This window comes from Hetaerina americana, unplaced genomic scaffold, assembly GCF_022747635.1.
Source record: "Hetaerina americana unplaced genomic scaffold, ioHetAmer1.1.p SCAF_3, whole genome shotgun sequence".
Lineage (NCBI taxonomy): Eukaryota > Metazoa > Arthropoda > Insecta > Odonata > Calopterygidae > Hetaerina > Hetaerina americana.
The window spans coordinates 89,925,336-89,950,555 of record NW_027286874.1 but is presented as its reverse complement, the minus strand read 5'-3'; the positions used below and the strand labels follow the sequence as shown (position 1 = coordinate 89,950,555).

Sequence of the window (25,220 nt, the reverse complement as noted above, 5' to 3'; positions counted from 1 at the left end):
CCGGCTTCCAACACAGCATCTTGCCCTACTCATACAGCTAATCTATAAGAGTACAAGGGGTGTGTGAGATCAAGTGCACATGTAAGAAGTCCTATATCGGCCAAACAGGAAGGCCCATCAGGTGCAGGACCATGGAGCACCAAAGGGGCAAAGACGGAAAACAGTTCCGACTGCCGGCAATTGCCGAGCATGCGTCTTCGGCACCCGGACACACAATTAAGTTCGACCAAACTAAAGCGCTGACTAGAGAGCAATTATTTTCCGAGACTCATAAGAGAAGCGGTAGAAATAATGAAGAATCCCAACAATTTCAACAGTGATGACGGCAACACCCTGACTTCTGCATGGAAAAGGGTGATTCCTATTCGCCGCCAAGAATGAGCCAATCAGAGAGCTCCGAGCCAGTCAGATTCTCCTATACCAAATCGCGACGCCGATTTTTCCGCAACCGCGACCCTCTTTCGGAGCTTCGTTGTTATTTTTCCATCCCGAAGAGGGGTTTCCGCATTTTTATTTTTTTAAGTTTTATATATCTCCTAAATACTATGCCTTTACGAAATAAAAATCTTCAAAACTGAACTGAACGGCGCGGATCACTTCGACCTGAAAACGCCTACAGGACTGAGGGCGAAACAGTCCATCAACACACCTACGCGACGGTAATTCCCGGAAGCAGCATCAATCCTTCTTTAGATAGACGTCACGGAAGCCTAAGGATTAGTTTAACTTTTAATGCCAAGAATTTTTTTATGGAATAACACCATAGCAATCACAATATATTGCTTTAACTTAGGCCACTGATGCACAACCTTTGGGCCGCACAAGAGATATTTTTCAAGCTTGTAGAATGCATTATGTTAATTGTATAAATTACGTAGAGTATTTGAATTATATATTTAATTTCATTAGTATGTAAAAAGAGTAACTAAGTAACTTATTTCTTAATTAAATGAATTACGAAAATTCATAAAATATTTTTTTTTATGATTTCAATGCAAAATTTCAAATATCATATCAGTCTTTACAATTTGATGACAGCAGTCATAGGCTGCATAAAAAGTAAGGAAAGTGGCCCATATGTCGCCCAAAATAAGCTAAAACCATGCAATCATTCCTTCCTCTAGAAACTATTGATATAATAGAACATTTGCAATTCAACTTCTTCAGATGGCACTTCATAAAGTATAAGCTCAATTAAGAAAAAGTTACATTTCAATCCATTTTTATATCATGAGGAAAATTGGTACATACGTTACAAAATAAGCCTCATGCTTTCTAAGATGCCCACTCCAATCATAGTCATAAAATGAGTAGAAATATGAAGTCCATTGATAAATCAACAAACGTTATGGGATAGAGGAATGGGATGAAGAGGGTCGATAGGGGCCTTCACTGACATAAATAGAAGTGCCTACCAATCCTCCAAACGTAGCATTTAGGTACATATGTTATTTGCCATCATATTCTCATTTTGAAGTGCATGCGTGTAAAGGCAACTTCTTTCTCCGAAGGTGTACACAAAAACATTATTCAATTACTACACTACATCATTGAGACCACTTAAAATTTCTTGCAGTCTGATTCATCATTTTTGTTACTCAATGGCCATACCCTTAGATTATGACATAATTTTGCTTGATATCATAGAATCTTCTGTTAGATGAGCATGCTTCTTCGCAGAGCACTTAAGGTCATTTTAATGAAAATTAACTTCTATCATCTATTGCTATCTTCTTGAGAAAATAACTTTTTTATGTTAAAATCAGTTTTCATATATTTCATGATTTTGGGGAGTCATAGTATTGTGGGTAGTGCACCTGGTCACTGAATGAAGGGTCTGGGTTCATTTCCAGGGACACTTTTGGAGACCCTTAGCTTAGCTATTATATATGGCTAAAACGATGTGGAATCAGATATCTTGTTCAAATTACTTTGTGATGTCAAGATTACCATACATAACTATGTTAGCATGAAATAATATTTTCCACATCAAAGAAAGGTCACCATTAGAGAACTAAGAACAGAAACATATTTAAAAATTGGTGCTGATATGCTAAAATGGACCGGAACCAATGCACAAAAAATGTTTCCCGAAATGGCTATACAAGAAATTACTTCTAAATGTATGATTTGATATGGAATTATCCCTTTATTATGTAGTACTTTGTTCTTAGCTTTTTGGAAACTAATGGCTAAGATTTTTTTTGCATCACTTTCCTAACTTTAGAATGTTGCAGAATAATGAACCCATATCCATTTCATAAATGTCTCTGGTTGATTGTGAAAAGCTTTTATCATCAAGAAAGACATTAAGAAAGAAATGAGGCTGCAAGAGAGGGATTATAAATGAAAAGTTTCGGCCTGTTTTCATTACACTTCTAAACAGTAAAATGACTACTTTTCAGCCTTGGGACAATCTAAGCCTTCTAGTACTTGTTTGGTATCTTACAGAAACAGTATAATGTGCAATTCTTTTATCAATGGTTTACTTCAGTTCTAAGATATTATCAGAGGCAGTCAGCTTTAGTGAAAGGTAGTGTTTAAAGTTTGGAATGTATGGTTATGGGACTCATTAGCTCAGGAATGATTAAGGCTTAACTTGCTTGATTTTTATTCAATGTAAGTAGAGACATTTCTGAAAGTTGAGGGTGAAAATAAAGCTGCTAGCATCTTCCATATTGATCAACTAAATCTCCAATTTGGTTTTTTCATGGTTCAAGACTTTCCCGTAGTTCCTAGGGTGTCAGTACAAAAATCTTAGTATAGAATTCATGTAATCCCCAGATTTCACAACTGATGAGTTCCTGATAGATAATGAAAAAATCTATTTGTAATGCACGATGGGAAAGTACTTTTCCATGTCTTTATACAATAATGGCTAAATGGACAATTTAGTTGATTTCGAATTGAGGAATGTAACTTTTGGACTCCTCAGGAGCTGATTTAATTCATTGACTGAATTAGCTTTATATTAATACACAAACTCTACAGGATAGTTAATTTTAATATTTCAGTTTCAAGGTCTATGTTTACATAGACACTACACTACTGTATAAGTAAGTTGGGAAAATATGTTTTCTAGTACAAGCCTGATCTATTAAGTTACATTTTGTGAAACAGAAAAAAAACAACAATGAACAACTTAATATTTATTGTTGTTTCTAAATTAAATCCTCAATTCCATAAATATATTCACAACCCTATCCATGATTAGGAGTGGCATTGGTCTGGCAGTTTCCTAGTATGCTAGCACCTACCCGAGGTGAAAACCAATGAAATAATTTGTTACCACATATTTCCACAAAATCAACAGTAATTTTCAGCAGGACTTAAAAATTCTTTTGAGTCTGCAAGTTCATTTGTACACCAAAAAAGCAATCCATTTTACGTGGGTTCAATCATCAAAATAACATACACAGACAAAACAGTAAAAATAAAAAAATCTAACTTGAGCAATTCAAGTTTTTCATGAATTAACCATTCATTTACCTGACACTACAATAATAATGATGCATTATTTTACTCGAACAACTGGAAACTTCTTGATCATTAAAAAAAATCTTTGAAACATAAAGCACACTGAAGTTAAGCTTCAGTTTGAAGTAAATCTATGCAAAAAAACTCTAGTGTGATAAATATTTTTGGTAAAATTCATTTAAACCTTCCACTGCAACCAATGAAGGACAGTGGGACAAGAATAAAGTACTACCTCAGAATTTAAAAATACTTGTATAATAAATTGAATAACCCAGCAATGCACAAGAAAAAAAAATTAAGTAAAGGTGAAAAAAACAAGGCAGCACACTGTCATCAATTACTATTAATTGGTACAGCTTTAGGCATTATAGCTTTTAATTAGTTTCGATTAACTACCGGGCATAGCAGTGAAATGGCCTCTAAGGTCACTAAATAACCCTGAAAAACTCATCAAATTGAAATTAAAATATGGTAAAAGATTTGTGAATACCATTTATTTAAAGTCATTTCATTGATCAACCGGACAGGAGACCCTGAATAAAGGTTTGGTATTGATTCAATCCTGTATTTCTGATTGATAAAACACTGCACCTTTATTTTCGGTTATCCTCAGAAATATAAAAACAGAGTGCATGCCTTGAATGAAATTAAAATAGAAGGGCAATTTCCTGGTAAAAAGAACTAATTCTAGAATCTAACCCATATTTTATAGGGAATCCCAAATAATTGTGAAGCATTTATTTTTTCTTTTAAAGATCAATACACATGTACACGTGTCTTCAAAAATAAGAAACTGACTTCACTAAATTTATGCACTGTATGACACCCAACAGATCTCTTATAAATTTGAAAAAGGATGCTCCTTTCTGTGATAAGATTAAGATGAAAGCATTTTTCATAAAAAAAACTGTATTGGAAACCAAATTTAGCTAGCTTGTAGGTCATACACCTTGAGTACTTCAGGTAAAAATTAAACAATTATACTTTTCTCATTTTATTAGTCAAACAAGATCAAGATTAAGTCATAATATCTATAGTACACACTTTGTACCTTGGGAAATTGTAAAAGGAGATAAACTTGCACTGGGACCATTAATGGGGGCAACAGCTGGCTGCATTCAGGGCTTAGCAACTAGCTACCACTGAGACCTGATGGAAAGTGAAACAACATATACCACATAGAATTTCACATTCACAACAGAACTCAATAAGTATCACTTGGACAAGCTTCTTGTCCCTATGCCAGAAAGCCAATGTTAAAAGTTGAGGAAAAAAATCATTGTCAAATTTAGATTTCATTCTAGCAAAAACGAATCAAACAATTAAAACCACTTGAATTAAACAGAAAATCTCACAGTGATTTCCAGATGAGATTTAAAAAAAGCATTCAAAAACTTCAGTGATAATTAAGAACCTACTTCAACCAAAATCAAGACTGCTCGTGATGAGTCCAATGGACATTACAATTTCATAACTGGGTAATATCAAGACAGATTAGTATTATCCAATGGCGATGGTCCACCAAGTAAATCACACAAATATTAAACATATCCCCTCCGTTTATCATGTTGTCTTTTTTCCAAGTGCCTTGTTAACTTCTTTTGTCTTCACCTGTTTTGCTGCTTCTTTACCTGAAAATATAGAGGAAAAGTTTTCAATGGAATCTTTAGGCAAACAGGAACTGAAAATAAAAACTTTCAATTAAATAATAATGGAAATTTCCCTCCAATATCATCATCGTTTGGGGTTTCATATTTTTTCACCATGACGACTTGATCCTTCTTCCCTCCATTATTTTCTGTAAGTTTAACATTATAAACCGTTCCCCAATGAGTCCAATGAATTTAACCCTAATGCATTTAAGGGTTTTAAACATTATCTTTTAACACACTAATTGAATTGTACCAATCATCTTTCATCAATCGTTTGCCTCCTTTGCCTAATCCTTGCCTATTTTGTTAACAACTTTTCTTAAAATCTATTATGAATTATATTATTACCCTAAGACAGTAATCCACACATACTAATTCTAAAGATTAAAATATAAAGCACATTTTTAAAACTAGATGTTACTTAAATCAATCATTCAGTTTTAGGAGCTGGCTTCATTAAAAACACAAATAGAAATTCTAAGTGAATATGGTCGTGTCAAATATCAGCAAAAATTTTTAAATTTTAGACTTCGTGAGAAAACATTTAGAAAGAATGTATTTGAACTCTTACCATATGATTTTCCCAAGACACCTGCGTGCAATGAGGATTTTAAGTGATATTGCAAGTTCCAGCCCACATACTTTTCTCATTATTTACTCGCCACATTTCCAATGATCTTAATTAGTAACACTCAAAAGATCTGCATTCTTATCACAGAAATAAATGGTGAAGCAATTTTACTAACATGTCCCTGAAAAATTAGTAGCTTCTAAAATGATGCAATGTACTGAAATTTATTCTCCCACACTGATAGTTAATATTTCAGACCACGTACAACTCTGCTCAAATTGGAAAGTGTACACCTCAAATTTCTTAAACCTAATGATGTTATTTGATATAAGAAGATATTTTAGGTACAAGTGCCATTTCAATTAAATCTTTGTTAAAAAAAACTGTGGAAAATGCCTAATCAGTAATATCAGTATAATCACTGACTGGTGTACACACAATTGTGAGAATAAATGGGAACCAATCATTTGCCATGAAGACATCACAATAATGTTCTACCATGACTTGGCACTCAATTTAGGCTCCATTTTTACTATATTTTGGTTTTTTTATAAACACTTGCAAAGTGCACACAATATGAAATACAAAAAAACATAAACATTGGTCATGCGTGAACGAACATTAACTAAGAACTTACTCATCCTCTCCTCTTCACGACGCTTCGCAGCCTCTTCACGTTGTTTCTTAATTATTGCCAAACGAGCTAAGTCGGCCCTTGCTTCCTCTGTTTTCCCCTTGGCATGCAAACGCTGATAGTTAGCCTGAGCTCTTTCTGCTTCCATAGCTTCCCTGAAAGTAAAAAAGTAACAATTACGGAACAAGAAAAAGAATATCATAAATTCAAAAGCTACCCAGATTTTTATTCTAAGCATTAATAGGTTAGCGTGGCCTTGAGAGTACCATCAGTAGGCAGTACATCATTTTTTAATGCAGAAAGGCTGCCACCCTATGGATTTTTTTAAGTCCCCATTGTATAAAGTCGCATTTTTCACCATACTCATTTCCAGGGACTGCTCAATGACAAGCTAATTTTCTAATTGTCTAAGCATTATGATGAAGTATATTATTGTAAATCACCATCAAGTACCTGTGACATTTTTTTCCTTCTATATTTATTCATGTAAATAGTTTTTTCCTCATAAACCTTTGATTCATTAACTCAAACGAAACGACCTATAGCTTTGTGAACCAAAAACACACCATGAGCAAAATTTCTATCTTATATCTTGCACGATATATTTATCTTATTTTCTAGCCTCTCATTAAAGGCTATGCAATAATCGCACTTCAGTGTGATGTAATCTTTACACTTTATTCAAAGTAAAATAAAACCTCTAAATTAGGAAATAAGACCAATTGAAAACTATTCTATCACTCCTGACTTAAATTATCTGAAAAGCATGTTAAATAATCCCTGCCCTGTAAAACTCTCTCATTAATTTGTACAATAAATACATGACGCTGCCTTCAAGTGAGAAAAAAAAAGATTTCACGATGTACATTAAGCAATTTCACAATTGTTACAAAATTAGATGCAGTCTAGCTGGAATTTAGTACTGTATTTTAGAAAGAATACAAACATAACAGTTTACATCATGAAGATACAATGCAGACCCAAAAATATTAACACTAAGTTAGACTACATTTATTTATTCTTAACATATACAATAGCCCTATTGGCTGTAATTATCAATGAATTCCATTTGATCATGGCAAAGAAGGAAGAATTTTTCTATTTGTAGTAGCAGTAATTAATCAATAGGTAACCTAATGGGTTAGGGGAGGTTTTTGATGGACCTTAGCACTACAACTATTGTGCTCCTAAACCCTAACTAACATATTACAAAATATCCTTAAACCCCACATGACACGTTATATTAACTCATTCCTTGATTTGGCTAACCTTTCCTCCATTAATTAGTTTTTTAGTGATATATACTATTAATGTTTCCTTGAAATAATCAAATATTCAATGCCATCTGCATACTGATTGGAAATATTGTTTTAAACTTATTAAATAGAGGAAATTATTAATGGACAATGACGATTAATCCAACCTTCATGTTTTCAACACTGGCTTCCCACCCACGTTCTAATCCTGGAGGCCGCAGATTTTTTTTAGTGGTATCCCAGTCCCTACTCGAGATACTTTGTGGAGAGCACTTAGAGTATGTCATCAGTAAGATCACACATTAAACTGTGGACTCCTTGGCTCCTTTCATTACAGTAGCCTAATACCAACACTGGATTTCTCTACACCCTTCCCCATGCCTAACGACAAAAATGACCTCAGCTGTCATTCATCTCACCTTATAATTACTACTAATATTTTCAATACAAACACATGATATTCCAGGACATTCTCTGATATTTGCCATTAAAAAGAGAAAAAAATTGAACTAAAACTAATGCTAAACTGAAAAATGGAGATAATACAAGCTCAGGAAGATAATGTGATTTTAAATGTAATAAAATGCATTGTTAGTTACTTTATGTAGTTAATAATTTAGAGTATTAGCACTTCTGAGAGTTATGGATTACTTAATTAATTTCATGACTGACCAACTATTAAGTTACGAAGGAATCCTTGCTGGAAATCTTTACTGGAAAACCAAATAATCACACCACATAAAATACTTGTGCATTTATAAATATGTACATATTGAGTTATGCAGGAATGAAGCCAGGAATATCTGATTTACTTATAGCCACAATAATTTGACTGAAAACATACTTATGTGAGCATTAGTGGAAAATTCTTCTAATGATACCGTAAACTTAAAAGTTAATTGACGACATATTAATGTAGTCAATTAACTTAAGGTAACTGACAACATATTTGAAAAAATTAATTCATTTGTTTTACAATACCTATATTTTATGGAAAAAATCATTACATATACCTGTATGACCATTATAACATTTTTTTCGTTATGAATCAAATAAAAATATCATTGCCATACAGTCGGCAAACTTTAATCCAACCACACTCAAAATTATTACTGCAATACATTAAAGTAGTAAAAATTAGTAAACAATGATGCTGCAGTTTGAGAGAAATATGGCACCAAAAATCTACCCCTTCACCTATGAAATTAAGAAATCACAGCCGTGTGATAAAAAATAATTTTTTCTAAAAAACTCCAAGAATGCCATTCAGGCACATCATAAAAATGTATTTACTAATGCATTTGTAAAGAGGTCCAAGAAAAATATACAGCAAATGCAAGCATTTGCATGAGTTTCTCAAATACATATATTTACCATGGCTACACTGATGTCAAATTCTTTATCTTTGTTCTCTTCCACTGTCTGACTTTCAGCACTTCAGCTCATAAACTCATAAAAAGATTCATAATTTGACCAATTATTACATTTTTATAACCTCAGGAAACATTCACTATCAACTGCTACACTACTCATGCCTAATTGAAACACCATACTTCCATCTATTATAATAAGCATAATAATCTTGAACTCTTAGAATCAAAAAAATGAAAAGTTTGCAAAATAATGGAAACATGGCAGTCCAGTGTCACAGGAAAAGGAACTGTCCCCCAAATCCTGATGCATCTATGTATAATACTGCTTTATACAAGGGTGGCTATTTATATTTTGAGCCTACTAATGAAAACCACAGTAATTTATTGTTGAAAATGGCTTAATTGTTTTTGAAGTATTCTCCATGATAATCAATACACTTTGCCATTCACTCGAACCAATTTTCGTTACATTTGTTCCACTTCGATTGAGGTACCTCCAAAACATGGTTTTTGAAAGCACCAACGGCTTCTTCAGGCACCGAAAAACGTTGGACATGCAATTTTTTCTTGATGAACGCGAATAATAAGTAGTCATTTGGTAAAAAGAGACGTTTCAGGCGTGATATGGTGGAATATCATGATTAATTAAAAATAGCAATTTTCCACAAAAATAAAATTTAATGCGACCGGTTTCAATGTTACTACATCATCATCAGGTAGATGATGATGTAGTAACATTGAAACCGGTCGCATTAAATTTTATTTTTGTGGAAAATTGCTATTTTTAATTAGTCATTTGGTGCTAAATCAGGGTACAGAGGATGACACATCAATTTGACATTTTGTTCAGTCAAATAGGTAGTTGTTTTAGCCGATCTGTGAGAGCTTGCATTGTCATGATGAAGAATGATCCTTTGTTGCCAATTCTCTTTCCATATTTCACCAAGCACTTCTGGCAAACAAATTCTTGATTACCTTTCAGAATTCACAGTTCTAAATCAGTTTAACGGTAAAGTTGCCACATCCACACGTCCAGTTATTCCGAAAAAACAGGCGATAAGTTGTTTCAATGTGCTTCGTGCACAAATCACTTTTGTCGGATTTGCTTCGTCTTGGAAGACCCATACAGTGGATTGCTGTTCTGTTTCGGGCTCATACGCACAGATCCAAGCTTCGTCACCTGCGTAGATGTTATACACAGCTTTTGATGCACCGCGATTGTATTTCTTGAGCATTTCTTTGCACCTATTGACACGAGCATATTTTTGAGCTTTTGTAAAATTACGCCGTAACCAACGCGACAAATTTTTTTCATATCTAAATGTTCATGCAATATCTTAGCTCGTCATACTAATCCCAAAGGATGCCGCCATCTCACAATAAGTCACATGACTATCTTCCTGAGAATGACTATCTTACACAGCATCAATGTTTTCTGGCACAACAACTGACTTTGGACAACCTTCACGAATTTCACCAAACGTTCAAAAAAAAGCAAACGGCGACCATGATGGAATTCGTCATACCCGTGTGTCACAGTGGCAAAGGATGGGGCTTTATCGCCAAAAGTGGAAGTCAGTTGATCCATGCACCTCTGTCTTGATATTCCACGTCGAAAGTCATAAAAAATCATCAGACGCAAGTGTTCATGAGTTAACCCCATTTTTTCACTCAGACAAACTTTTTGAGCCACAAGTTATGATCAAACAAATAATCTGAAAAAATTTAGCATTAAGAAGGTCAAACTTTCAGATGGAAACGTCAGATGGCGCCTAAAGCACTTAGTGCTGTCAAGGCTCAAAATATAAACAGCGACCCTTATATACTGCATAATAATATCAGTAACAATTACAATTACTATGGAATAAATACTCAAATTAAAACAAAATCTTACAAGTATCCCCATGCTGTTACATCCAAATTCTGAATATAATCCTTATGGCAAGATACTAACAGAATACATACCAAGACATTGGGGGAGAGATTGAAGGAATACATTGAAGTACACAACCCAGGGCCCAAGCCACTTATGTGATTTAATTGAAGAAAAAATCTTCATAGAAAACAAATGAGGCCCAGAAGTACTAAGAAGCAAATTTAATAGAGTCATGAAAGACCTGAAGAACAGCAATGCAACAGTATGTGACAAAATAAATGGAGAAAAATACTCAAGGCACTCAGGATCCAAGCAAAGAATACTCTTTTTGGAACAATCAAAGAAAACTACAACGGTGGAAAACTGCAAAGAGCATGAGCCTGATGTCTCATGCATTCATAATACTCAGATAATTAGCCATAGAATAGGAGGAAAGATACAAGAGAGCCTTATGGAAAACCAATTTGAAATCAGAAAAAAACCATGAAGAAAAAGAGGCAATCCTCAACCTGAGGGTACTGGCTGACAAAATGATAAATTTAAACAAGCCATTAAATGAGGGCGATTTGAAAAGTAAGGACTCCTATTTTTTTCAAGAAAAATCAAATTTATTCTCAACTTTGTGTACATCGTAGGAAAGGCTGAGCATTTAGCTATTTTTCTACATAGTCGCTTTGATGATCAATCACTTTTACATCCTTGTAACCAGCTTTTTAATACCGGCGTCGTACCTTTCTCCCATCGCATTGCGAAGCCAACTGATGACTGATTCTTGCACTTCCTCGTCTGACTTGAATTTCGGTACTCCAAGGTGTTTTTTGAGAGCGGAAAACAAGGGGTAGTCGCTGGGGGCAACGTCCGGGCTCTAAGGAGGGTGGTCAATGATATCCCAGCTGAATTCATTGAGTAGGGTGGTCGTTTGATGTGACATGTGGACATGCATTGTCATGATGCAAACACACTCCTTTGGTGTGACACCTTGTGGAAACCGAGGACCTCCAACACAATATTGTGCACGGAGAAGTAGCCACTCTCTTCGTTAAGGCCTTCCTTTATCTCATGAAGGGTGCTCCGGTTATTGCGCACCATCTCATCAATTGGAGCCACCGTTGATTCCAACTAACTCGGCCATCCCGACCGTTGCTCATCAGGACGTTTCCCCGGCCATCAAAAAACTCCCTGCACCTCTTCCGCACTTTTTTGATGTCCATACACTTCCGCTGAATGGCGATGAATTTATATTGGAGAAGCAGGCATCAGTTGGCTTCTCGACATGGCAGGAGAAAGGTACGATGCCGGTATTAAAAAGCTGCTTAAAATGATCCAAAAAATGATTGATCGTCAAGGCCACTACGTAGAAAAATAGCTAAACCTTTCCAATTATGTATGTTAAGTTGAGAATAAATTTGATTTTTCATGAAAATAAATAGGAGGCCTTACTTTTCAAATCACCCTCGTATGTAGGATTTGTGAACTTGGAGGCCTTAGACAATGTCGAATGGAAAAAGATGTTAAGTATCTAGAAACACTTGGATGGACTACAACATCAGAAAAATAATCCATCACCTTAACAAGAATCTGGTAACAACCACACTATAAAAAAAGAAGAAAAATAGAAGTCAAAATAAACAAATAAGTTGGACAAGGATGCAAATCTTCGCCAGCACTATTTAATGTATGCCTAGAAGAGTCAATAAAAAGAAACATTAGAACATTAGATTTGGGCATCAAAGGAGTCAATGGGAATGGCAATTAAATTAACATGCTAAGGTTCACAGATGGCATCGCAGAAGAAACAGAAATGCAAGAGGACCTGAAGCATCTCTCAATGTTATGGATTAAGCATGAACATCAAAAAGTAGAAAACCAAAATCCTTGTAGGTTTAAGAGAGAAGCTGAAGGCAGGTATCACAATATGTATCAGATACATGGAATATTAAAAAAGAACCAGCAAAGAATAGAATCCTTAGAAACATGGTACAGGTAGAGAATGCTGAAGTATAATAGACAGGCAAAATGAGGAAGTATATGGAAGAGCAAAAGAGGAAAGGACTATTAGGAGAACTTGATGGCGAAGAGGAACTAGATGGATTGAACACACCTTGAGGAACAATAATACAATACAAACAACAGAATGGAGAATTAAAGTCAAGATCATATGAGGAAGACCAAAAGACAAGTACATAGGACAAATTAAGAAGAGCATTAAACAGAAAAGCAAGCAGGGGGTTAGGGAAATAACACTGAATAGAGAGTAATGGAGGGCTGCAGTAAAAGGATAGAAACATTGATGATGATAATCCTAAAATATATAAAAATATTTGAAAGCAAATTTTACTATGATCCAAGCCTAAAGGTTTAGGCAGACTTTATTTCACTCCCTGTGTTTTATACTCAGCTCCATTGTACGTAATCATCCTGTGCATAAATTATACTTAATCAGAAATGCTGGTTGTGCCTCACAAAATATACAGTGATTTGAAGCAAAAATCTTACATGTGAACCTCTAGTTGATGCCATAAGGCAAATGATTTCAATATGTAAGTTCACTGTTGAATTATTTTAATCGCATTTTACCTATTTCCTTGACTTGTGAGCCACTTAAATTACCAAATAATTTTTAAAACAGTACTCTATGCAATTTTCCAAGTATTTTCGGGTGCATGATGAGATAAGTTTTAAATAATACAATTTAGAATTTGTGATGTGATCTCAAGGGCCTGTTCAACAATGCCATTTAAGATTCCTTGTAACAAAATGACTCTGTGTAAAACTTATTATTGAAAAGACTTACTACTTACTACTACTTATTTTTGCTACAAAGACCTTTAAATGAAGTATCATTTCTGAGCCAGAGTCCCACAATTTTCTCTAAACTTAATGACGCTAAATACAAGATTCCAGTTTACATAAAATGGTTCAGATACCTCCATCAATTGGGAATTAGCTGAACCATTGTCATTTACAGCTTGTAAGAAATGGAACTCAGTGCAGCTATATTCCAAAAGAAGGCTAAAAATTAAGCTGTAATAACTGAGTAATACCCTGGTTTGCAAATTTTTCCACCCTTATACTCTACTACATTTTGTGATTAGTTTTTTTAAAACACCAACTACTTTCATGAAGCTTGAATTAATTTATACGTAGTCAGTAGAGAATCAAACACTTTCTTAGAAAGAAAAGGTTGCCAGCACTAGCAGCTTTTGCTAAACCTCTTTAAATTTTTGGCTAGTAGCTCACTTGAAGCTTTATAAAATCAAATTAGATTAACGATATTAAGAGGAATGACTTCCACCAATATATTAATTTACTAATTCTTCTTTTGCAAATTTTAAAACAGAACAAAGGACAAAACACCTAACAATTTGATTGTAAGAGTATGTTTTCAGCTCTCTGTCATTTTGTAAACACTACACAATTTCCTGTATATGTAATAATAATAATACATTTTATTTGTTCAGCGATCAAGTAGTTATAACTGTTACACTTGATATAAGACACGTCAGGGGAAAGTGACAAAATACATTAGTGGATACAAGGCACATATCAGGCATAATCAAGAAATTCAGCAATTGAATAAAACATTTTTAATTTTAAGAACCTAAGAAGATTGACTTTAAATGCAGCCACTCTTTTATGGGCCTTAATCTCAGTTGGGAGTTAATGTATTATTTAAGACTGGTTTCATACCATATCCTATTGTATGAATACATAGCAACAAGAATATGATGCAGATGTCTACTTCAACCACCATTTGAAAATGACACGCCCTGAAAAATTATTACTTTTAGGGCCATATAAGCTGATTGTCAAACATACATGATTATTTCTTACGGCTATCAATTTGATTTCAATTGCTAACTTTCATCGCTTGTTATTTACCTATTTAATGGAGGGATTTAGTTGCAAGGAAGATGAGATCACTCTGTATTCATAAGGTAATTCAGTTACTATCTGTCTTGCTTTCCACTTCAATTTAATAATACCTATTTTCATAGAATAATGAAAAAATAAATGTAATGCTATTTAGAATGAAAGTCCCTTGATTTCATTTGGAATTCGCATACATAGGCAAGTTTCTCTCTTGATTTTTAGTTAACTTCCATTGCACTACACTGTTCAAGAATGAAAGATAAAATTTTCAGGGTTTTTCCAAATCTGTCTTTAAGTAAATACCACTTTGCCAATGCTTATAACACTAAAGAGATATTAAGAACATTAAAAAGTAACCTTTCTTTCCTGGACAGCTCAGGTTTTGTATCATCATTAGGGTCCACATCTGTTACTTTCTTCAGCTTTTTCTGAACTCTATTTGGATTATGGATTTCTATTAAGCTTTCTACACCCTTAGCCTTTGCCTGAAATCAAATTTAGAAAATAACAGTATAAGCTTGAAACAAGAGCATTAATTCAAAAAAAGTTTATGCAACATAACAGTACATAATAAAAACTTGAAGTGAATATAAATACCACATTTCCTGAATTATTATCAACATATACAATTAAAGAGGTAATAATTTTTAAAATTCCACTTTTCAACAATAAAATTGTACTTTTAAATAGTATTTGTGCAGTATTAATGCACCTAACTGTAACTATATTTTTGATATTTTCAAACTATCTTGAACAAAAAACTTATATTTGGTATTAACTATATTCCAATTGTATGTGTTTAATGCACAAGTTATTGATAATTCAGTAATGATTAAAAATAAACATAATTCGATGAAAATATCACTAATTTTTGAGTGATCAGTGGAAACATTACATAAGCTATGAAAGTATTGTGCTCATTATTCCTTCCATAAAAAATATAACCTTAACATATATTTTACAAGTGATGCATTACAATAGTATAATCAGGCTTTAAAATAGTTATACTAGAATGCAACCCTATAGCAATTAAGAAAATATCCACATTATAAAGATAAACAGGAATTTTACTTGCGACACTTAAGAATAATATTGACTATTATAATATTCTATTCTAAGTTCTAACCATTCCATAAAATTCACTTGACATTAAAATGGGGTTATATATTATATTTAACTTCAAGGTTACTTCGCTGAAATTATAACAGACGAAAGGAAAGTTCTATGCTATTGAATCAATATTTTATACAAGGAAATAGCATGAACTATCATCTTAACTATTCCTGTGGCTGAGGTAATTTCAGAGCTTGAACACCTCAGGCGCATTTAAGGACATCCTTAATGCCAGATACGTAGAAGTCCGAACTTTTCATTTTTATGCATTCTTTATTCACATAAGGATATGTTTTCGTTAAAATAATTATTTTATATGCACAAATAAGCATCACATTGCACACAGGGGTAGCCGAAACTTATCTGAAAAGGTATAAATTTAATGAGAAATTCTCAAACATTTACAGTCTGTCTGAATGGCTACATTTGCTAATGCTTTTCACCTTGACAATGAGACAATGGGTAAATAATTTTCAAAACGTTAAAATCATTAACCAGGAAATACTAATTCACTTAGGCACGTAATTATGAGCTACCCACCTCCTCCTCCTCTTCCGATTCTTCTTCAGATGAAGAATTTTCTTCCGCTGCACTCCCCTCTTCGCCCGAACTTGACTCTCCTTTTTTCTCCTGGAAATATTTAAGGCGAGATTAGCATAATGTACCCAAAACGCAACCTGAAGTAATGGCTACGTATAACAATATATTGGTAATGCTTCCATCGTACCAGTTGAATGACTGCATAATAGGGTTTTCAAATTGTTTAAAAACACATAGGATGTAACTTAAAATGATTTTAAAGGTATAATAAGATGGCAATAAATGAAACGTTTGCGGTAAACTAACTAACAACAAGAGACTTAAATTGCATCAGTAATTATAATCGATGTCAATGCTTGGCTCATATCTGATACACAAAATAGTGCAACCGAAGTATGGGCGGTCATGCATCTGCAATTAAGAGTGTGAAACACGATATTGCATTTTTTCACTGTAATATACTTACTCTCCATTCCCTAGCTTTCTCTTCCCGCTTCATCTGCTCCTCTATTTCCTCAGGATTAGTAAAATGTCGGTGTTTTCCCTTATGGCTCGCAAATTTTCCTTAAATTACACAAGCCATTGCCAATCAATAATAACATCAAACGACATAAGACGTAAATTATGTAATTTAATTATATTCGGAAACAGATTTCATCATATTTTTGTCAAGTAAATGATTCATTGCCACAAATGGTATCACAACTGGTAAAGTTGTAGGGAATCATTTACAGTTAATGCATGATAACTGAATGGGTCCAACACAGTTGTATACTTAATATATTAATTTAGAAATGCCTAAGATATTTGAAACGATATCTTTGAAACTTACCTCGTGGCATTTTGACCTTTAAATTAACACAACACTTAGCGAAGAGACTTCCTTGCAGTTCTCGACAGAAGAAAACAAGACTATCGCAATAACCGGGAATGACAAGAACATGAAAGTTGCTTCCGGTTGGTTCTTGGGAGTACAAACCAACCAATCAGATGATCCTACTCTGACGTCACTTCCTTGCAAATTCTTTCACCTCCGTGATTTCGGTCTGATCAAATGTTATAAAGGTTTTACGCTGTTGAAGAATAGCATTTTTTAAATTTCATATGAAGTCATTGCATTATTTTAAAATGAATTGAACCAAAGTTATGCCCTTGAGCGGAAGCGACCTATTTATTTTGAAACGGTAGTTAACGACTTTGTATTGGTATTGAAATGGAGAAAATAATTATGGATGATAATGAGAAGACAGTTAACTAGGCCACGTGAAGGCAACAATGTTTTCGCTGCACTCCCTGTGGTTCAGTTAAATTCAATCTTCCAAACTGGCATGTACGGTGGTAGAAATCATTTCTCTTAATAAAACAGCCTTCAGAACAAGTAGTAGTATTTAGGGAACGTATTTGTTCAAATTGTAATATAACTTTTAAAAGCCTTAGCCCATTACTTAATATTTCACCTTCCTTGAATAATAGTATTTTAACGCAAAGGAATTCTTAATAATCAACGATTCTCCATTAAAAACCTTAATTTCACTTGATAGGTATTTGTACTAAGCACTCGTTATTTCCTGTGCCCAGCTGATGTTGCAATTTACACTTAGGGTTTTAGTCAAACCAATTACAAATAAAATTAGCTAACTTCATACTTTTCAAATAACCTTGGCTCTCTTATAATAACAGAAGTCTTGTACATGCATATATATGGTAATTTATGTACATAAAACTTGTCCAAGATTTATGCACATCAATGAATTATGTACTAGAAAATCATTGCTCCATATAAAAGAAACCTGTAATTTATTTCAGGTACATACATCAAGATATGCGAACACTTTGGAACTATGTCTTCAATCACAATTTTCACGCAACTTCTGTCACTGTTATGAATAAACAAAATAATAATCCTTGCACTGTGCAATTTTCACCGTACACTAATGGTATTTCAAAGTGAGAAATAATTTCTCCTTTCAACCGGAACATCCTCTGCAGCCACAATGTATACACTCAACAATCCTACCCTGTAAGGAAGAAATGGGATTAAACTCCGCAATGATTCAAATATATCGTTAATGTGCAATTATGAACAGGCATTACTTCTTCCAATTTCCCCTTCGGCACGCGACAAATGCAACTGGTTCCAAAGTTCGTGTCTCTCGTTTGGATGCATCTTAAACAGCACAGGTTCTCATAACCTTGCTTTTTCCATTTGGCGATAAGGTTTTTGTCGGCAATATTTTCTCGGAGGCAGAATTCATATAACTCTGAAAAAGAATTTCATTAATGTAGCATAAACTTCTATTACAAACTGTACTTACTGACTAAAGATTAAAACTTACCTCTGCTGATTGCCTTTCGTCGGTAAAACAAGTCATAAATGTATCTAGACTTCTGATGGTGAATTTTAAAAATGGGCCAGAGGGATTCAACCTTTCTCTTACCTTCGTGTGGTTCTGTCTCGGCTATTGAGAAAAGGTAAAAGAATTGATCGATTATTCATGCGTAATTTATGCCGTCTGTCGGCAAAGCAATCAGGAATTACTGACAATCCAGATACTTCTTTATTACCTTCCCTCATTTTCTGTTCCAGTTCCTCCAAAGTGGGCTCTATTAATTCCCAACCTTCTGGAGGAGCTTTTTTACTCCTTCTGACCTTTGGCATTTTTCACTTGAAAATACCTTTTATTTTATTTCTTTCCCCTATCAGACTAGCACAATCTTAACTGTGAAGAACTGCAACTCCCCAAACGTTGACGAAAAGCGTGCACAGAATGCTCAGCATAACAAACCTCAAAAACAGAAAACAAATGACGTTCGCTATGCACCAGACAGTGATCAATCGTAGTGTTGACTCGTTCATTCCGTGCATCAAAATGAGTCATTGTAAATGATACGTTTCAGCAATATAGATGTGAGGGTCCCATGTAGCATGAAAAGATCTGATAGTTAATTACCCTTCCAACTCTCCATCCGGAAATGGAGTCCCCCTCTCAGTAATATGAATGTGTAGCTAATGTTTAGCTCCAAATAAGTTCAATCCGGTCAACTCCTGTCTCGGGATTCTGTTCTGAAAATCCAAAAGTCGAGAAAATTTCAACTTCTGTTTCAATTGTGAAATCTTGTCTTGCAAATGACCCCAATCACCTATCATCAATTTCGAAAGGAATGACAGTTTTCTATTCTCTATGAAAATTGGTACCTATTGTAAGGTGAATGACCTGTTGGTGATGGCAATGGAATTACAAATTTTGTTTGCCAATAACTTCTCTTCTGCTTATTCTTCTGTATCTCCCACAAAAGCATAAATAAATTATGACCAGTCAGTACTTCTGACTGGCTGTAATTTCAGAAAAATTAAAAGTTTTAAGAGTATATAATGATGTAACGAAGGAAAAATAGAGGACAAGTCCCAAGAGGAAGGCCAAGTGATAAATACATAGATCGAATAAAGAAGAAAGTACATTGCAAAAAATATCAGGAAGTAAGCCAATTAGTATCAGATAGGGTAGGATGGCGGGTTGCAGTCAACCAATCTTATGATTGAATGAACAATGATGAGTGATGTAACCTGAAAGGATAGCCACTAAGCAAAGATACTCCAGATGGATTGCTGTTAATTCTTGATTTATTGTAATTTACTTTCAATTGAGCCTTTGAAAATTCTCTTTTTAGGCTGTTCAGCTTTCCCTTACTAATGTTGAAAATACAACTTAGCAAAGCCCACTTTTAACATTGAGAGAGCCAGTTTAATGAATAATACAGACCTGTCTTAAGTTATCTGATATCCCAAAATAATAATAATCTTTATTCATCAAAGAGAAGCACTTGCCATCATAGATGTCAAAAGAAAAACATATGAATACATTTATTCATTACCATGGTGAAGAGATGCACATGTATTATTTTGTCACTTTTGAGAAGTCTAGTCCAAAATATTCACCAAAAGAATACAATGGGTTTTTAATCAACCAGTCTTTAACTACATTTTGAGCCTATCATAGCTAGTCTATCTTGCAGTATGGGGAAGTTTGTAATAGAATTTTAAGGAAAGGTTATCCTTTGAAGGTTTTGGGCAATCTGTATTGGGTAATGGCTAACATATTTCTTGGCCTTGCATTAAAACTGTGTATATGACCTCTAATACATAGTTCCTAACATTATCTTTTACATGAATCAAGCACTGGTAAATGTACATGCTGAAGTCTTTCAATCACTTAGCCTGGCAAAAAGTGGGCAACAGTGATCATGATGGCCAGGAGCTGGTTATAATTCTAAATGCTTTCTTTTGTAACATAAGCAGGGCTATTGTGTTACTTGCATGTCCCTAAAGCCTTAGACCATAACTTAGGTGACTTTGGAAAAAGGGAAATTTTTAGCAAGTCTCCAATGCTCTTCAGCAACACAGCTTTAGTCTTCTGTTTAGGAAGAGATTCTTGAAAAGTTTTTGGCAATGGCAGTTACATGACTTTTCCAGGAAATATTACAGTCAATAAAAAACCCTAGGTACTTGGCATAGCTTTGAGCTTCACCAGCACTTCTAGGGCCACATGAAAAATACTGTGTTTTTTCACATTTAAAATAATTTAGTAGCCGAGGGCCAGTCACTATCTTGTAGCTTCACATCTTTCTGTTCATGTGCCTGATCAGGATTTTTACATTTATTTATATACTAATGTCATCAGCATACAGGATAAAATCAGTAGGTAGGTTTCTTGGTAAGTTATTGATCACAACAGAAATAACTGAGGACCAAATATAGACCCCTGGAGCACTCCATGTATACTCACAAAAATTTTGACTTACAGCAATTTACTTCTGCCAATTGTTCATGGTCATTTTTAAATATGAGGCCATACATTTTAGTTCAGAGCCGTGGATGCCATAAAACTGCAGTTTATGAATGAGGATTTAGCCGTCTAAACAATCAAATGCTAAGGAGAGTTCAAATAATGAGAGAGATAATCACAGATTATCTTCAAAAGTACAGTTTGATTTGAGACATATTCAACAGCTTGCTCAGTAGACTTTCCAGGTCTAAAGTCAAATTGTGAGGAGATGAGAAAGTTCTTTCTTTCTAAATTCAAAAGTATTTTGGCACTACCCTCTATGACGCTGCCAATCACAGGAATGATGGAGATGGGGCAGTAATTTCTTGGATCAATTTTATCATCCCATTTGCAAATTGGTATAAGAGTATTTTAGGGCATCAGGAAAGTACCCAGACCAGAAACAGGAATTGATGACCACAAATAGTGGGAAGGAAATTTGATGAACAATGGCCTTAATTATATCATTAGAGATACCTTAGACATCTCTACTTTTTGATCTCTGTTGATGAAAGAGCATTTCAAATTATGTGTGATAAATTTTCCCCAATTAAAAAATGTCACAATATAAGAATAACATGGATTTGTAACTGGTAGATCTATGAGCGCAAATGCTGTCACTTACTTCCAGTTCTTATTCAATGGGTACCTGCTGTTGAGAAATGGACATACTGACTGCATTATTTTGATATTTTGAAATATCTTTTTGCTTCTCCTGTAAAATGTCTGCCCTGTAATTGCTCTAATTAGTGAACTATAAATAAATAAAAAGTACTTAACCACAATTTGGATATGAAAGTAGTGCAGTGTGCTGTACTGCATGCTGGAAGTAAAATTAAGTACATATATGAAGAATATCAAGTACTCCGTCCTAATCAAAAATTATCCTGCCATCAGGAGTTATAAACAGGGAGCCCTTCATAGAGGAGCAAGGAAATTCCTGAAAAGGAAACAAATATTCTGGAAAAACTATTGATCTGCTGTTTCACTGAATTGGTATGCCTAAAAAAGAAACTTAACAGTGGCAATGGCAGTATCATTTCAGTCACACTGAAAATGTTTCATTGCCAATAATCAATAAAAGGCCTGTCTATTATTAAGAAGCAAAAGAAAATCATTTCATTATAGCTAAATGGCTGAGGAACTAAATAAAGCATGTACTCTAAGTAGCTAAATTGCAGATATGTACCACAACAAAAATGAACTACTTAGGTAAAATTTCAATAAAATATTAAGAGGACAACATTTTTAGGTCATTATTTTCATGTAAATCATGAACAACTGCCTCAATTGGTGCAATTTCAATCAATGTCTCTGGATGGAGGTCAAGCAAGGAAATGGGCACACAGAGATGCCTAGTTCATTCATGAACTAGTAGTAGCATCTCTCAAACACATCTCAAAATGAGAGCCAGACAACCTCCCCAAGTAAAATGTGTCAAACCAATTTTTCCTGAGCATCCACTGAATTCCCATAGTTTTCCAGAAGTATATAACATTCCTTAAATGTTCCAGGTTGACATACAACCTGTGTCAAACAATTCCTAAATAATCATAATATTCTTTCACATACACTCAGCATAGGTTCCAAAAGAAGGCCCAGATCTTATGTAACACAAATTGGTTTATTCATCAATGACAACATGAAATCAGGGAAACAAGTAGAAACTATATTCATAGCCTAAATATTACATTCATCAAATATCACAGGCTAAGCTGATATAAAAGCTGTGATTACGTGTATGACCAATATGGATTGGGATTCCATTTTGAAAACCTAAAAAAGAAAAAAATAATCAATGGACTTTATAGGTTCAGATTTTGTAAAAGTATCTGGCATCCTGCAGGGAAGAGCGATCGATCTCCTTTTTCCTCAAGTACAGTTACAAGATGCATTCCAAAGATAAGGTAATTGAATTTCCCGTGCCACTCCCATTGGTCGGAGTGGGATCGAACCATTTGGAGTAGGTGAGAGAGACGCTAAGTTTTGCCATGAAACCAGTCTCAGTGCTCTCCAAGCTGTGGAAGCAGCAGGACATCAGTTATTGTAACCCTCTGTGCACCAACTGTGCCACGAAAAAATGGAATCAACGATCAAGCAATGTTACACGATTACCAAGTTTTGTGCTAAACTGAAAAAATCTCTCGAGGAGACTAACAAAATGATTCACGAGGCTAACGGGGACTCTGCTCTGTCCTACGCACAAGTTTCGAGGAGGTTAAAGGCCTTATAGGAGGGCCGGGAAGAGGTTCATGAAAAACAATTCTCTGGACGGCCATCAACCAGCAAAACCGACAACAATGCAGCTTGTGTTCTACAATTGTTGGGTTCTGACCATCGATTGAGTATCAGGATGGTTGCCAATGAACTGAACTTGTCTTCTTTTGTTGTGTTTCAAATTGTTACTGAAGATTTAGCGATGAGGAAAGTGTGCGCCAAGCTTGTGCCCAAGGTGTTTGCCACAACGTGCTAGAGTCCGCGAATTCCTGGCTAAACATCAAGTGCCAACACTGCCCCACCCCCCCCAATAGTCCTGACGTCGCCCCAGCAGGCTTCTTTTCGTTCCCTTGGATAAAGGCAGCCCTGAAAGGACCCTCTTTTTCGTCCATGGAAGAGATCCAATCAGCCGTGACAAAGCCCTTGCGGGAGGTCCCCGAAGATGCCTTCCATGGTGCTTACCGGTCATGGCAGAGTCGCTGGGAAAAATGTGTAGAGGCCCATGGACAGTACTTTGCAGAATTTTAAGTGTTTGTGCATATCTGTTCAAAAATTAATTAAAAAATAATAATTGCATTACTTTTTTAATTGGAACAACTATATAAATCAATTTCTTGGCAGATAAAAGTCATCTACCATGATAAAAGTATGTAATAAATGAAACTGGTAGAATCTTAGAGATTGTTAATCTCAAAAATGATTACTATTGATTGACATCAGGAGTGGTCTCTCCAATTAAATCTGGAAAATTGTGATGAATAGAAATCCATGTATCCTTACACCTACCCACCCACCCGTATAATATCGGAGGAGTAAACATAAGAATGGAGAACCAAATAGAATAATACCTTGGAGTTACAATTACATTAGACCCAGCCCCGAGAATGCACGTTAAGAACTTCTGCAGAGCTGATTTAAGAAATTTAGTTTCAACAAATAAATACGTAGGGGAGAAATCTTTGCATGATAAATTTATCGAGAGGTTATTTAATGCTGATTAGGCATCCTTAACTCTCATTTTTCTGAGAATTTAGGGCCTTGAACAAATGAGACCAAATTTTAGAATTTAACAGAAAATAAAGAAAAATTGTCCTCTTCATTAAGAATAATGATGAATGAACATAGAGTATCACATTAATATTGGATAGCCTACTTTGGGAGTCACCAGAAGCATGAAAACTGAATTCATGCTTTGAACTTTTAGGTAAGTACAAGTGATCATCAAATCAATTTTTAGTTATCTAGAAACAAATAGTACAAAACTTTGATTTTACAATACCTATCCAGCTAGCTGTCAGTGGTATTTCATGTGTGTAAATAATTCATCTTTACACATTTTGTCTTTTTTGCTTAACTTGCTGGCAGCACTATATTAATAGTTTAATTTATTAAATTTTAAGCAACAATAAGTTACGTCTATAGTTAACTGTTTATGGTAGGTTTTGGATGGATAGTCTGAACACAGCTACACTTCCAAGGCTCACCTCACAGGGCACAACCTGACAAACCTACACTGCAATAAACTTCCATCCTTAAATTTCACATTAACTCTACTTCACTGGATTCCATCCAACATACATATACATTTTCCTCCCCCTACCCTGTTCACTTAACATTCTTCCTTCTATCACAATCTTCACTATTTCATTGTCAATCAAAATGCTTTGCATGCATCTTTCCTGCTTCCTTTGGATTCCCCATATTATTTTAATCTCCTTAGGAATTCTTTCAACAATAATAATGATAAGAAAATGAATGATTGAATGCATCATGGTAAATTACAGAGGAATTTTTAATTCCTTGATACAAGTCTAT

General features: G+C 34.5%; 2 protein-coding genes across 2 annotated transcripts; both read right to left on the bottom strand.

Annotated features, from left to right (window-relative positions):
* Positions 1–4,200: 4,200 nt before the first annotated feature.
* On the bottom strand, positions 4,201–17,310 carry LOC139690561 (28 kDa heat- and acid-stable phosphoprotein-like). Its single transcript, XM_071588032.1, has 6 exons — positions 17,198–17,310; positions 16,832–16,929; positions 16,366–16,455; positions 15,070–15,197; positions 6,338–6,489; positions 4,201–5,108 (listed from the first exon to the last, which is right to left on the bottom strand). Exons 1-6 carry the CDS (start codon positions 17,205–17,207, stop codon positions 5,041–5,043), a joined length of 546 nt encoding a protein of 181 aa, XP_071444133.1. The 5' UTR covers positions 17,208–17,310; the 3' UTR covers positions 4,201–5,040.
* Positions 17,311–18,145: 835 nt separating this feature from the next.
* On the bottom strand, positions 18,146–19,154 carry l(1)10Bb (BUD31-like protein). The gene is made up of 4 exons (XM_071588024.1): positions 18,931–19,154; positions 18,702–18,824; positions 18,460–18,626; positions 18,146–18,383 (listed from the first exon to the last, which is right to left on the bottom strand). The coding sequence occupies exons 1-4, from the start codon at positions 19,022–19,024 to the stop codon at positions 18,333–18,335; spliced, it is 435 nt and encodes a 144-aa protein (XP_071444125.1). The 5' UTR covers positions 19,025–19,154; the 3' UTR covers positions 18,146–18,332.
* Positions 19,155–25,220: the final 6,066 nt, after the last annotated feature.